The 14,833-nt window shown below is 35.1% G+C and overlaps 1 protein-coding gene across 1 annotated transcript in view; it reads right to left on the bottom strand.

The window, feature by feature from the left end:
* LOC146001931 (uncharacterized) overlaps nucleotides 1-14,548 on the bottom strand; it is a 33,887-nt gene extending 19,339 nt beyond the window's left edge. Inside the window, exons 1-10 of the mRNA XM_083139651.1 lie at nucleotides 14,541-14,548; nucleotides 14,213-14,248; nucleotides 12,140-12,151; nucleotides 11,793-11,828; nucleotides 7,974-7,985; nucleotides 7,654-7,689; nucleotides 5,826-5,852; nucleotides 5,523-5,558; nucleotides 4,018-4,053; nucleotides 3,815-3,847 (exon numbers count right to left, since the gene is read on the bottom strand). Of these exons, the coding sequence (XP_082995777.1) occupies nucleotides 3,815-3,847; nucleotides 4,018-4,053; nucleotides 5,523-5,558; nucleotides 5,826-5,852; nucleotides 7,654-7,689; nucleotides 7,974-7,985; nucleotides 11,793-11,828; nucleotides 12,140-12,151; nucleotides 14,213-14,240 (256 nt within the window). The 5' untranslated portion in view covers nucleotides 14,241-14,248; nucleotides 14,541-14,548. The remainder of the gene's footprint in view (nucleotides 1-3,814; nucleotides 3,848-4,017; nucleotides 4,054-5,522; nucleotides 5,559-5,825; nucleotides 5,853-7,653; nucleotides 7,690-7,973; nucleotides 7,986-11,792; nucleotides 11,829-12,139; nucleotides 12,152-14,212; nucleotides 14,249-14,540) is intronic.
* Nucleotides 14,549-14,833: the final 285 nt, after the last annotated feature.

The following is a 14,833-nucleotide window of genomic DNA, read 5'->3' as shown; positions in this document are numbered from 1 at the left end:
GATGTCAAAGAAGTAGCAAATAATAATGGTCTTCACCTTGAAGAATATGGTGATTTACATCTTTTCAATGTGGTGGATTTTTCATGTTATCATTTTTCCTGTTCATAATACCAACTTTCTCAAGATTCCGGTGCCTACCTTGGCATATGTGGTTGTTCTTTCATTTATTTCCTGTAATCATCATTTGTCTTGTCAGTGCTTTTTTTCTGGGAAGAAAGGTTCTAGTACTCTTAAATTTGGTTTACTATTGTTACTCTGATATTATATGATTTACTCAATATATTGTGCTACATGTTTGTTAATGATCATGCACACACATTTCTTTCGTTACAATAACATATCATTAGTTTTATTCTCACCTACAAAAAGGTGCTGGTACAGCCTACTGCTGCATACCAAAGTACTGCATCTTGTCAAATTTAACCTAGAGAGGGTTTAGAGTGCTTAGTGTCTTAACCCCTTCTGATCAAAGCAATAAAAAATTATACAGTAGCTTTATTATGCCGTGGTTATGTGTCTAAACTGATAATTTCTAAATCCAGGACTGAGTAGTGGGATGAAAGTATGGGTTTCATATTCATCATCTGAATAACTTAAATAGAAAGACAAGAGACATAAAATACTAAAGCTTGAATCTTGTAAGGAAAATAACTATTGTGCGGTATATTGAAGAGTCACATGGGTAAAGGATAAGAACATGTGTTTAGAACAATTGTTAGCAATGGAATGGTAAGCTGTTATGTCAGGGGTTCCTGAACTTTTTCGTTTCACAGCACCCTTAGTGTTCCAAGATTTTTCCACAGTGCCTAAGTCAGAATGTAGGCCTATCTAACACTTGCAGGGTGCTGCGACACACCCTTTGGGAACCACTGTGTTATGTTGTAGAGTGTAGAATAAATAACCCGACAAAAATCAAAACATTAAAATAGTATTCCAGGCAATGAGCAACTATAAAAGAACCATGGGTAAACAAATGCACAACAATCAAAAGATAGAAACACTGCTCTAAACAATGAACACCATTTAAAGAACTGTATTATTCCTTCATGGCCAAAAAGTAACATATCTCTACTGTCTCTCCTTGTGGCGAGTGTGTGAACCTACACTTTTGGTGAAAGGTGTTCCTGCAAAAGCGGTTGCAAGTTATGCTCTTCAGATAATGTTATTGTTGCAGCCTAGCTGATAAGTGAATTTGTACATCTGTTCTTTCTTTTTTGCTATCTAAAAGTCTTCAAATAAAAACAAACAAAGCTATTTTGGTGAAGAACTGAGTAAAAATTAGCTAGTTCCTATGTTACATAAAAAATGCCTGATACTTCTGAGAACACTGAAAGCGATCTAACTGATTTCAAAGAAGACACAAATGTTGAGGTACAAAATTTTGAGCTTTGGTCATCAGTGTCTACAAAAACGGCAGTTTTGCAGAAAATTTGTAGGGCTGCAGATATTTCTCAGACATCGGCCAATGGCCTTTCACATCCTAAGCTCAAGTAGTTTCCAGAAACATATTTCCGAAAAGACATCAGGAATTTCAACATCTCCTGTCATGAATTATTCAACTAGCTAGAATACTGTGTGTTACTGCTTTCTGTTTTGATTTTTCTCAGTAAAATCAGATTTCAATGAATTCCGTTTTAAAGACTGGAAAAAAGTGTTCAATACGAATGGATTTAAACAGCATGAAAATTCTGACGACAACAAAACATTATCTGTGTTGTGAGCAAATAATTCTAATAGTGGATCATCTGGGACAATGCCAATCAGTGAAGGACATTCAAAGGTGGTTTAAGAAAACTTGAATGTCAGTTGTGGATGTATTACAGTATCTTGCTATTGAGGGGCTTGCTTTTTGGGATGATTACATTGAGGCATGCCTTAAGAGAGTAAATTTCTTTGATCTCTTAAAGTTAATTTAAAAATACAATGATATCATTTGAAAATACATTGAACTTGGACCTCAAAATGCAACGTATACTCACAGTGTGGTACAAAACAAATTCATCTGCTTAATGTCCACACTTATTCTCAGTAAAATAAGCCAGAAAGTGGAAACAGAGCAAGTATTTGCATTGATGACAGATAAAAGAAAAGACTTTGCGAAGAAGAAACAGTTGTCTGATATGTATATCGTGGGCAGGTAAAAGAACTCCATAGATGTCTGTAATTGTGTAGCACAAATATACATTGGAGCTGGTGTTATCAGTGGAAGAGTGAGAGATGTACAAGGTCGACTTCCAAGATGAAATTTCTCAAGTCCTGCATACATGCTGCATGAACGATAGAGTACACTACTGAGATCTTTACTAAAACACTTGAAACTGCGTGTGTGTGTTTATGTCTTCGTTTAGCATCCATGCTCAGCACTGCAAATAGAGATGACTGGTTCAATGACAGAGTTAAAACATGAGGTGGACAAGCCATTTCCAGATGTGCCTTCCAGTGAAAAAGACATCAAGTGTTATTTTAGTGTTTGTTTCCAAGTTGTCAGAGGGGATTTTCTCACAGAAGTGAAGCGAGAGGTCTACCTTACCAAATAGACTTTTGTTTCATTTATGTGCTGTGTTTATTCTCTCAGTGGTAGCGTCATCGCCTTATAGAGGGGTCCTGAGTTCGATCCCTGGTGGAGACACATAGTGGTTCGGATTCCACTTTAAACTGTAGGTCCAGTCCCAATTAGCCTTACTGCGCATAAAGTGGACTTAGAAACACCCCATCAATCAATTCTCTAAAATGCTGGTTTATACAAAGAGCATTTCCAATTATCTTCAGAATAAGGATGCACACATGACAATGCCACTGTGTTCGCTTATTGACAACCTGAAGTCAACAGGAGAAGCTGATTTTCACCATAAGAAACCATGAACTCTTGTGAAGAAACTAGCATCAAAGTAGACAATGAAAGGGAAGAAAAATTTCCCTGAAAAATTTATGAAATATCTCGTCACAGAGCAAGTTTTCTCCACTTCAAGCAATGAACATAGTGAGAACAGACTTCGAACACATTTGTTGCTTGCCATCTTGGATAGAATCATTGCTGGACTTGGCAGGCATTTCATACAAAATTCGGTTTTCTTGAATTATGAGATAGCTGTATGTTTTCCAAATTTCTATTCCAGCAATGTCATTACCCTGAAAACTGAAATGCAGATTGTGCCCCAAAGCTCATCAGTGTTACAAAGAAGTTGAAACAAAAGTAGCTACTTAATGGATTTTGTCAATTTTGTAGTAAAGTATAATTGACATTTCACAAGGTTCACACTAACTGTAATCTGTTGTAATCCAAGTTTCCAGTGCTGCATGTGAAAGAACCTTTATGTTTGAAATGTTTTAGAAATCGTGCTTGCAACAGAATGCTGGATGCCAGGCTGTCTCATTTGGCTGTCACTGTCCCGAAGCAGAAAAATGCTGCTAAATAAGGAAAATACATGAAAGATGTGGGAAGAAGAAGAAGTGGATACTAGAAGAAGTAAAATACATTGAAGGACAAGATCTTGTAGAGGGACTTTCTTTGACCACTTATGAAAAATATGTGAATGACCACTGATAAGCATGATAATAATGAATGACTTGGACGCCCCTTTATTTGTTAAGCAATGCATATTATTTTAAAATTATGATCCAACAAATATTTTTTCCAGTTAACATGTTAGTTTGACAATTTTATTAACAGTATATTATATATTATTGCACATAGAAGTAATTATATCTATACTAAGAAATTATTTCATACACAATAGTACTTTATCAGTATATCAGTACAGTATCATAGGTAAACGAACAAACATAGCAGAGAGAAAATTAAAATATTAATTACCTTCTCTCCATTTCTGGCTATGAACCTTTCCTTCTGCAATAAAAAAAATAAGTACTCATTTAGGAAGAAAAATACTCAGTTTAAAAAATCAGTTTTTTAACTAATATGTATACTATATTCTATCAATGTAGAAGAATGGTTTACAGTATGAACATAATTTTTGTATTGTATGAGTACACAAAATAATTAATGATTGTACTTACGACTTTGAGGTACTAAATGGCTTGTTTGCTGATCATCTGAAAATAAAATGTGTATATGCTTGACATATATTTTTAATTTAAATCTATAGTTATAAATACAAATGCTCATTACTGTCTAGTTTCTGTCATTGTCTCAGTAAACTTTGTACCAAGAGTTACCATATTACCTTGGATTTCACTCTAGCTTTTACCGGTGCTGTTTGCTATAGTAATCCTAATACTGGAGCACTAACATAAAAACTTAGCAATGTAATAATCAATTTTTGCTGTTTTTCAATGTCATCACAACTATTTTTGTTCTGTGTATAATTTTTAGATCAATTTTAGACAGTTTCATTGGCCACCTTCAATAAATTTTACATCCTGCCAGTAGCATTGAATTTGGAAGTTTTCAAGGAACTTGAACAATTATTGATGATATCATTTTAAAAAATCGTGGTGAAATAAACAAATTTGTAACCATATCAAGACAAAGTATTGAATGTTGCATGAATTTAATATTGTCATATCAATATATGGTTACCTGGGGGGGGGGGGGTAGGCATCCAGAGCATAGTGCTGATCACATCACCTCCAAAATGTCCGAGATTGAGAACGTGTAGAGCTCTATCCCCACATCCTCTAAATGTGCCTTCAGTGTATGGTGCTCTCCCACATCAATATTCAAGGGCTGATTTTTTAGTAGTGGCAACTACTAAATGTCTGTTTTGTAGACACATAGCATACATACATGGTTCTAAGTTTTACAGGCCTTCTATATAGTCCCCAGCATTGCGTACAATGTGTTTCCAGCGATGTGGAAGCCGTTGGCACTGCCTAATCTGTTGATAGTGTGAAGAGAACCAGAAGAATGTCTCGAACTGTTCGGAAGCGAATCCCACGAAGTGATTCCTTCATCTTAGGGATTAAGCCTGTTGCAGTCCATGGTGACACTGTCGTGCTGTGCGACCTCTAGGGCATTTAATTTTTAACCAGTTCCGCTGCTCTTGTTTCATAAACATCGTGACTGCACAACACGACCGCTCGCTCACAACTGCTTTGTTCTTGTTGTCACTGCACACGGGCATGGAGTGGGATGAGTGAGTTTATTTGTTCTGAGGGAGGTACGCATGTATCTAACTTTTGGTATAAACGACATTGCCTGGCTCCGTTGCATGGTGTCGCTATATCATAGTTGCCACTACTAAAAAATCAGCCTATGTATTAAGATATTTTGGTGTATCTGATATGCTTCTCACATAATTTTGTATGTTAAAAATCAAGATTATGAATTTATGTGTAGGTTCTGCAGAACTCTATCTGTGAGAACATCTAAATATAGACATTAAGATAATGGGATATTGTCCACGAAATGGACTAGTATAGTTACATGAAATTCTTCTACATACGTTGATAGCACTTCGTAAATGTTCTTTAAAAACAATAAAAAATTGTGTACATATAAATATGAATGTATGAAATCACACACACACACATATTCGGTAGGAAACCAAATATATACTTACATCCAGTGTAGTCAAAATGTTCATCAATATCAGAGACTGAAAGAAAAACAATATGAATGAATGAATGAATAAATTTGTATGTGGTAGGTAGGTATGAAAAGTTCAGACATTACATCATGTATATTTAATGTTCCTTAAAGACCAATAACATTAATGTTTCTTTCCCTTGAGATACATTCAATTTTCTAAAATTAATAATGGTTATTCTCATGACCTCACTCTCACTTCTTATGTTATAACAACAAATAAACAAAATAAAATAGAAAAAACAACATGAAGAATGAATAAGGAAAAAGTACTTACATGATTGTATATTTCTTCCACTTGAAACTAGAAAAGAAAAAGATTTATTTTTACATTAATATATTGGTATGGATAATTATTATTTATATTTATTTTCTAGCATCATTAAACAGTTCATTAATCTTCTATATATAAAAAAATGGATGTATGTGTGTGGGTGTGTATATATGTTTGTTCTGGCATAACTCTCGAACGCCTGGAGCAATTTCAACCAAACTTGGTACACGTATCACTTGCAATCTGGAAATAATACTTTGGGGATAAGACACCCCTGGCACCCCTAGGGGTGGGATGGGATGGAGTGACATGTAAAAATAATCGAAAACCACCGATATTAAATTCCGCACAAACAGACATCCGTGACTATGCAATCCACACAACGATAGTGTTTCTCGGGTTGCCTAACATTCAGGCTGTGTTGCAAAACCGACCAATATTAGTGTGGATTCCATAGTTTTCATGACACTCCCAATGCGGTTCAACTTCAAGTTCATCAGCTATCGGCATGGGGGGTGAGAATTAAAATGCCACAAATGACCTACATTAGTGTCAAATCCATAGTTTTTGGAGTCGCTAAGCTAATTGGTGATCACATTCACGATCACATTTAAAATTAGTTACATTTTACACTATAGTTAGAATTCATTATTTTCCTGTCTAATACAAGATTGGGATAAATAAATACCCAGGCAATGCCAGGTAATCAGCTAGTATGTAATAAAAAAAAAAACATGCAGGTGCCAGTACTTTGCCAATACCAGCTTCATTGGTGGCCTGAAGCATTCATCTCACTACTGTAGGTTCTGGGTTCAATTCCTGGATTTGATATGGGTATTCTTGTGTGCCCAATCATCCTTGATCCTCACTGTCATAATCAGGCATAAGTTGCAGAAAAGTGATGTAAAATTTTAATAAAAACAATTAAAATAATCCATTGAACAATTTGCTAGTTTCACTTTGAAAATACTCATAGATTTGATATGAAATTATTGGAATATTATAATATTGTCATATAAGCATGAAGTGCATTTTTGCCACACGGTGTTGATGCAGATCTGAATAAAATTTTGCATTTTTCATATTTTGCACCATATTTGAACCTGATTAAACTTTTGGTCAGTATATTGCACCTCACGGAATACTGAAACCAATACACTAGTAACAGTTGACCTCTTACCTGTATACTTATTATTATGTCTAGTACTGGCGACTGGCTGCCAAAAATAGGGGCGAGGGGTCTACTCTTTCTTGGTAGACAAAGCTTAGCATTGAGAGGCCATAGTGCGGGGCAAAAAGTGGAGGGGCAACTGCCTCTCTAATCGCTTCCTCTATTATGTCTTATCATTCATGTTTTGGACATTTTCCAACTTTAATCTTCAATGTTGCTATATTGCATGTAGCAACACATAATATTAAATACGATCTACGTTATAGATCTTTCTTAGTATTTAGATTACCATAAAACTTCGTCAATGTATATTTTGGGAGGCACACAATTCATGAATATTCATACATAACTTGTGCACAGTTCTGCTCATAGACAACCAAATGTATTGGAATAAAATAAAATTTATAATCTCGATGATAAGTTGATTTGGCCTCCCCGATGGCGCAGTGGTAGCGTCGCCGCCTTGTAATCAAGGGGTCCCGGGTTCGATACCCAGTGGAGGCACAAGTGGTTCGGATCCCACTTTAAACTGTAGGTCCAGTCCCGATTAGCCTTACTGTGCATAAAGTGGACTTAAAACACCAAATCAAATCAAAATCAAATAAGTTGATTTATTTTTTCTCTATAAAGATTTTCACAGCAAATTTACAAAATACTTACCAAAGTCATATGCTGAGTTCAGTAAGATGTCAGCAACTGGAAAGGAAGGAATAAAGTCAGTTATTCTTTATTTTGAGAATAGATTTGACATAAGTTATATTCTCACACCTGAATTAAAATATAAAATATGTATTGGATTGACAATAAAGGATAGAAGTGATTTTGTAGAAATAAAACATTTATGTAATTTACTAAAAATGTTATGAAATATTTTTAAAAACATATTGAACCATGCATGTACTACTTTAACAAACAAGCTTTCTCGGCAATGTTATTTTTTTATTATAAATTTTCTAAGTAACAATAAAAAGTATACATACGTGAGTTAACGTCTGGTGAAGAAACGTGAAATGAAAGGAAATAGAATTAGAACAAAATCTTTGAAGGGTGAAGAAAATCAAGATATTATTATTACAATGTGGTGAATTATTACATATATTTTATACCTGCATTTAACCAGTAATTGCATTTTCAATATTTTCAACATCCCATTGATTTAGTACTATCATATATGTACAATATACGTATATAATTACTTTTGTTGTACAGTAATGTTAATATTTCATGTTTGTTCTTTATATTGTTCTAGTATGGAATATTGATTTACATGCATGAAGAAATGGTTTCACCACCCTGCATATTTGAAAAAAAAATTGGATGATTTCAAATCAATAGATGATTCTTGAAGTATTTTGAATGCTGATCACGGAAATGACATCCATTTTTTCCCATCACGTTAGGATTTTTCACATTTCCACAATCAAAATTCTCATATTCGTCATTACACTACATCTATTACCTAACGCATCAAAATAAATTTATGTAAGGGGAAATTAGGGTGTTTCCAAATCAATAAGTGATTCTGATAGTATTTTCAGTGCTGATCATTGAATGATGTTCTTTTTTCCCATCACGTTAGGATTTTTCACAATTTCACATTCAAAATTCTCATATTTGCCATTATATTACATCTATTACAGAGCACATCAAAATAAATTTATGCAAGGGAAATTTAGGTTGTTTCCAAATCAATAAGTGATTCTGATAATATTTTCAGTGCTGATCATGGAAATGACGTCAAATTTTTCCCATCACGTCAGGATTTTTCACAATTTCACAATCAAAATTCTCATATTCGCCATTACACTACATCTATTACCTAACGCATCAAAATAAATTTATGCAAGGGAAATTTAGGTTGCTTCCAAATCAATAAGTGATTCTGTTAGTATTTTGAGTGCTGATCACAGAAATGACGTCCATTTTTTCCCCAGCATGTTAGGATTTTTCACAATCAAAATTCTCATATTCACCATTTAGTATGCCTATTACAGAATGCAACATAATAAATTTAAGCAAGGGAAATTTTGGTTGTTTACAAACCAATGGGTGATTCTGGAAGTATTTTGAATGCTGATGACGTATATGACAAATTTCTTCCCATCAAATCAGGATTTTCCCCTAGATCAGGATTTCTCTCTATGTAATTAAGTTCAATCAACTCACTGCATTATGACATTGGGTTTTGGACATTTTTTAAAGGAAATTTGATGAGGGATTTCGGAAATGGAACTTGCGTAATAAAAGTGTACAATTTTCATGCCAGTGTGTCTTGTGAAGATAGAAGGTGGATTAAGTTAAATGCTTACTATTCTATGTGCATTTATAGTTAAAAAATTGGAGGATTTGTATTCTAGAAAACCAATATTTTACCATCATCTAAACAGAGCCATCTATTGAGAAAATGATGGAAGTACACATTTTATTGTGAAATTGAGGCAGTTAATATATTGCTTTTTTCTGAAAAAACTAGACGTGATGGGTAAAAATGGATTTCATTTTTGGAACCGTCATGCTGAAATTATTCAGACACAAGAGTCATCTGTGAGTCATCCAAACCCACGCAGGCCTGTGAACAAATATGAAAGTTTTACTTTCTAGTTGCAATTAAAAAGAAATAACGATGGTTTTACCAGTGCACAAACATGTATTCTTTACATAGTAATCACATGACATGTAGATGGGGGTATGTAAGGGCTGACCTGAGAAGGCACCCAAAAATCCTAGTCCACCCTGGTAACTGCAGTTTTGCAGGCCTGTGGGGTCATGTTGCCCTGTGTTTGTCCTTATGTGCGCTGAGTGCCCCTTTAGAGCTTTTTTAACTAACATATGGAGATTTTATATTTATGGAGTATAATTTTAGTTCTTTATGACTAATGATTTCAAAAATTGATTGAGAAAGTTTTTAACAGACATATTTTATTTCCTTGTTATGGCCCTGCCCAGGCCTGTACAGAGGATTTTTTTGAGGGAGGGGCCAGAACCATGTTATATGCATATTATATACATATAGTCAGTGATGACTATTGGGGGGGACCTGGGGACAGTTGCCCACAACTTCTTTTTTGCCCCCATACTATGGCCTCTTAATGCTTGTCTACCAAGAGAAAATAACTGCCCACGCCCCATCCCCTCCCCTTCCCCAGTTTTGGCTCCCAATCGCCGATACTAGTCAGAAGTATTCAGATAGTTCTGAATTTCTCAAATTAAAAATGTTTCCAAATTTCATATACCGGTATTTTCTTATACCAGAACCATTGAACAGCCATGATATTTCTGTGTATAGAAAATTGTATATTTATAAATTAAATTATGCACATTAGCAATTATTATTATTACAATAAATAATTCTAATGCGAGTTAACCTATAGCCCGCTATGGGTGACCAAAAGCATTTATGCATGTGTGTGTGTGTGTGTGTGGGAGAGAGAGAGGTTTTCACCTGGGTGCCAAAACTGGATGGGGAAGGACATATTACGAGGGGAAGTCAAAAATTATCTACACTTTTGCCACAACTTTTCTCAGGTTGGCCACACTGCCTTCACACAAGTGCTATAAGGTTGTACTTTTGCGGTCATGTGGCCAAGGTTTGATCTTAATTGCTCCATTTTTCTTTCCTTTGTTACAGATTAAACATGGCCGCTCCACTGGCACTGTGCACCAAGGAAGAACAGTGATCAGTGATCCGATTTCTCTGGTCTGAAGGTGTGTCAGGGACTGAAATTCATCGCAGGCTTTCAGTACATCTGATGATATCAGAATAATCTCTTTGGATGATGAGTGGCCATCAGCTCATCAGAATCATCTCTCAAGCTTGTTGAATCTTCCCATCAGTGGTGGAGGTTGATGGGCATCCTACACTTCGTGTTTCACGCTTGTCTAGCCATTTTTAAACCTCTCGATCAACTTATAGACAATTTTACGTGGTAAAGCACTGTCCCTTATTGTACTGAAAGCCTGCGATGAATTTCAACACCTGACACACCTTCCGACCAGAGAAATCGATCACTGATCGCTGTTCTTCCTTGGTGCACACTGCCAGTGGAGCGTCCATGTTTAATCTGTAACGAAAGAAAGAAAAATGGAGCGATTAAGATGAGACCTCGGCCACATGACCACATAAGTACAACCTTATAGCACACAAGCGCTGAAGGCAGTGTGGCCAACCTGAGAAAATTTGTGGCGAAAGTGTAGAAAATTTTTGACTTACCCTCGTACTTTCTCTTAGTAGACAAGTTTCAGTTTGCTTTTGTTTAGGTCCACTTTTATGCACAGATAGACTAATTGGGACTGGACCTACAGTTTAAAGTGTGATCTGAATGACTATGTGGCTCCACCGAGTCTGGGTAGTCAAGGCTTAGCATTAAGAGGCCATAGAAGAGGAGTGGAAATAGTATGGGGGGGGGGGCAACTACCCACCATACCCCTTCAATCACTTCCACTGCTGGTAACCTTGCATCAATGTTAATAACACTAAATGTACTCAATATTGCAGACTGCAGACTGTCTCTCTACACAACAAACCCATTTGTTTATGCAAGGACAAAATCGAGATTTTCACAAGTTTGAAACATTGTCGATGTTATTTTCGTAGCTTTTTATAGGTTCACATTTAATAATTTCATGACTCGGGGGGGGGGGGGGCATGGCCCCCATGGCCCCTCTGACTGGGTATGGGCCTGGCCCTGCCTTCAGTTTTGTTTTAGCTAAGGATCATTTCCTTTTATAGTATGTGCACATCAGCCTATGTATTAATATGCCAATAATATAAAAACACACATGGAAAAATTGTTTCTTACCTATTCCCAGATGCAATGCATGGAGGAATGTGACAACTGTAAGAAAATGGGTCTTAGATAAGAAAGGAGTAATAAGAATTACAGTTTACGGTGTATTCTGAAGAACTTGTCTCATCATTAGTTTAATCTAATCATCACCATAATTAGCAAAAAATGGCAAAAAACAATGACAAAAAAATACGCTTATTTACAGTGATGAATTAAAGGAATTATTGACTATCAAAACAGTCGCATTTAGAAAACATATCATATTTATTCAAATCACGTTAGTTCACTGAATTGTAAAATTCAATGAAAATATTGACAAATGTTTTTTCTAATGTGTACATTAATAATTGTGTACTTACGAGACTCTTTATCTGCATATTCAGAACATAAAAAGAAAAAAATATAAAACATTATTTTTCTTAAATAATTAATCTTTATTTTATTGCTTATTCGTAATGTTTGTAATGGTACAAATACTTAGAAATCTGTTAATTAAATACCTAGGTATATACTATTTCAAGCACAGCAAAAGTTTGTAATGAAATATAAGGTAACCAGAATTTTGAAATAGCATCACTCACCGTTGAACAGAGTTGCTACATTCATGTTATTTTTTTCGAAGTAGTCCCCTTCTCTATCGATACACTTCTGCCAACGGGTCATTAGAGAGTTACTGCCCTTTTAAAAAAATTATTTTGGTTGACCTGTCAACCAGGAACGTGTCGCCCTTTGAACTTCTTGAACAGATGCAAAGTGTTTCCTGGAAAGAGCCTCCTTGAGAGGTCCAAAGGGCCAATAATCGCTGGGTGTTAAGTCTGGTGAATAAGTGGATGTGCTATAACTTCCATACGTAAGTCCTCGATGGTTTAAATAGTCGCAGCAGCAGTATGTGGATGGGCGTTGTCGTGTTGCAAGCAAATTCCTTTCGAGACAAGTCCAGGACATTTTCGTCTTATTGCTGGTTTCAAACAATCCCGCAGTAAAGCACTATATGATTCACTGTTGTACCTTTGGTCATCTTCAAGAATGACACCATTTCTGTCCCAAAAAAAACAGTCAACGTAACTTTTCCAGCAGATGGCTGCGATCTCGCTTTCTTGGGCCTAGGAGAGGATGGATGGCAGTATTCCATTTCTTTCAGGGCAAAATAAATTGAACCAAGACTCATCCCCAGTAACTATCCGACCAATGAAGTTGTCCCCCTCAGCTCTATAGCGTTCTAGAAGGTGTTGACAGGCATCAAGACGTCTGTTTTTCAAATCTTGCATCAGATGACGTGGGACCCATCTTGCGAAGACTTTTCTAAATCCCAGCCTGTTGTGGATGATCTTGTGTACTGATGCAACAATAATCTTCATTGATCTTGCTATCTCAGCTGCTTCAACGGCGTGACTGATCGGCCAACACATGATTTGTCTTCCACACTTGTCACACTGCTTTTGAATTTATTCACCCACTCGTACATTTGGCATTTAGCCAAACACCATAAATTATAGTCATTCGTCGATAAATTTCAGCCGGGTTTACACCCTCAAAATGCAGAAAATGTATCCCTGATCTCATCTCCGCTTTCGTACCAATCTACGGGGCTTCTGCAGTTAACGCAAGGATTTTTCATCACACACTATGGGGCTCCCGCGGTTAATACAAGGGTACTTCCTAGAACAAGCATATGAAGTTTCATGATTGTGGACCTATTACTGGAGATTTTATTGCAAAATTCTGGTTATATATTGAATGCCCCTAGTAGTTGAAGTAGTAATGGTAATATAGTTTCTTTAATTTGCAATAAAATAGATTGTATAAGATTGTATTGTCAATAATCAATTGTTTTTATATTTCTTACAGTGGATTGATTTTATTTTTGAAAAAAATAATTACTGCCATACTGCAAGCACAAATGAAAGTACATTTTAAAAATTTGCTACTTGTATTGGCTCTGAATTGTATCAAAATGAAAAAGCTTTTACGTAAATAAAATGAGTGGGATTGGTGTAATATACCTCGATCTGTTATGTGTCTTTACACTGTGATTGATTGAAATATCAAAGTAACTCTTCTGAACTTTATATTTGTAGCTTCTAAACCTACTTTATCCAGTTAACTATTATCATTTAGAGAAATATGTAGAAGTTCATTATTTTGTCATAACATACATGGCCACTTTATTTTTTATTTAATATGATTATTAGCTGGCTTGGTGGCTAAGCACAATAAGTGATCCACTTTTGATCTTGCCACTGAAGTCTCCAGGTTTGAGTCCTGACATGTGCATAGATGTTCCTCGTGGGTGTCTTTTCATCAATTTTCATCTGATCATCACTCAATATTGTCTTCACAATTAATTAAAAGTGGCAGAAAAATTACATGAAATAACAAAAATACAAATATACACAAATACAAATGGTATTGGGAAAATAAAACTGCCTTACCTGTTGTCATCTGTAGTGCTATTAACATTTTGCTTACTGAAAAAAATAATAAATAAAGTATATATAATTGATACTTTTACAAATAAAAGTTTTTGAACAATTTACATCAATACACACATTTACCATGAATAAATAAAATGAATTAATTTTTTATTGTGACACCAGCAAACTCTAAAATAGTTCTTTCTTTGCAAAAGCATTTAGATTATTTGCAAAAGTATTTAGAATGACTAATAGAAGAAGAAACTTTTTTGTTTTATGGTAATCAGTGTAAAAACTGACGAGGAAAATTAGCTAAAAATTTGTGATATATTTCAGAAATACTTACAAGTTCTGATGTCTTTAGACAATCCATTTTGTAATATATATAAAGAAGAAAGAATTGTTCATTAGTTTCAGAAATATAGAACAAGTACTAAATAATTTATAGTGATATAAATTAATGATAGACCAATATGAAATGTTCGCTGTTATAAAATTTAAGGATACAAGAACTGACATTCTGTCAATCCGATATAAAATTGTAAATCTTCTTTAAGTTTACTCATCTCCTTAGCTAATGTGTGTAACAGGTGACTTCAGTGCCCTTGCCTTAAAGTAACTATGTATTTACACATATTT

This window comes from Lepisma saccharinum, chromosome 18 (assembly GCF_977018435.1).
Source record: "Lepisma saccharinum chromosome 18, izLepSacc3.1, whole genome shotgun sequence".
Taxonomy (NCBI): Eukaryota; Metazoa; Arthropoda; class Insecta; order Zygentoma; family Lepismatidae; genus Lepisma; species Lepisma saccharinum.
The sequence above is the reverse complement of the archived record's forward strand: the minus strand, read 5'-3'. Positions and strand labels throughout refer to the sequence as shown.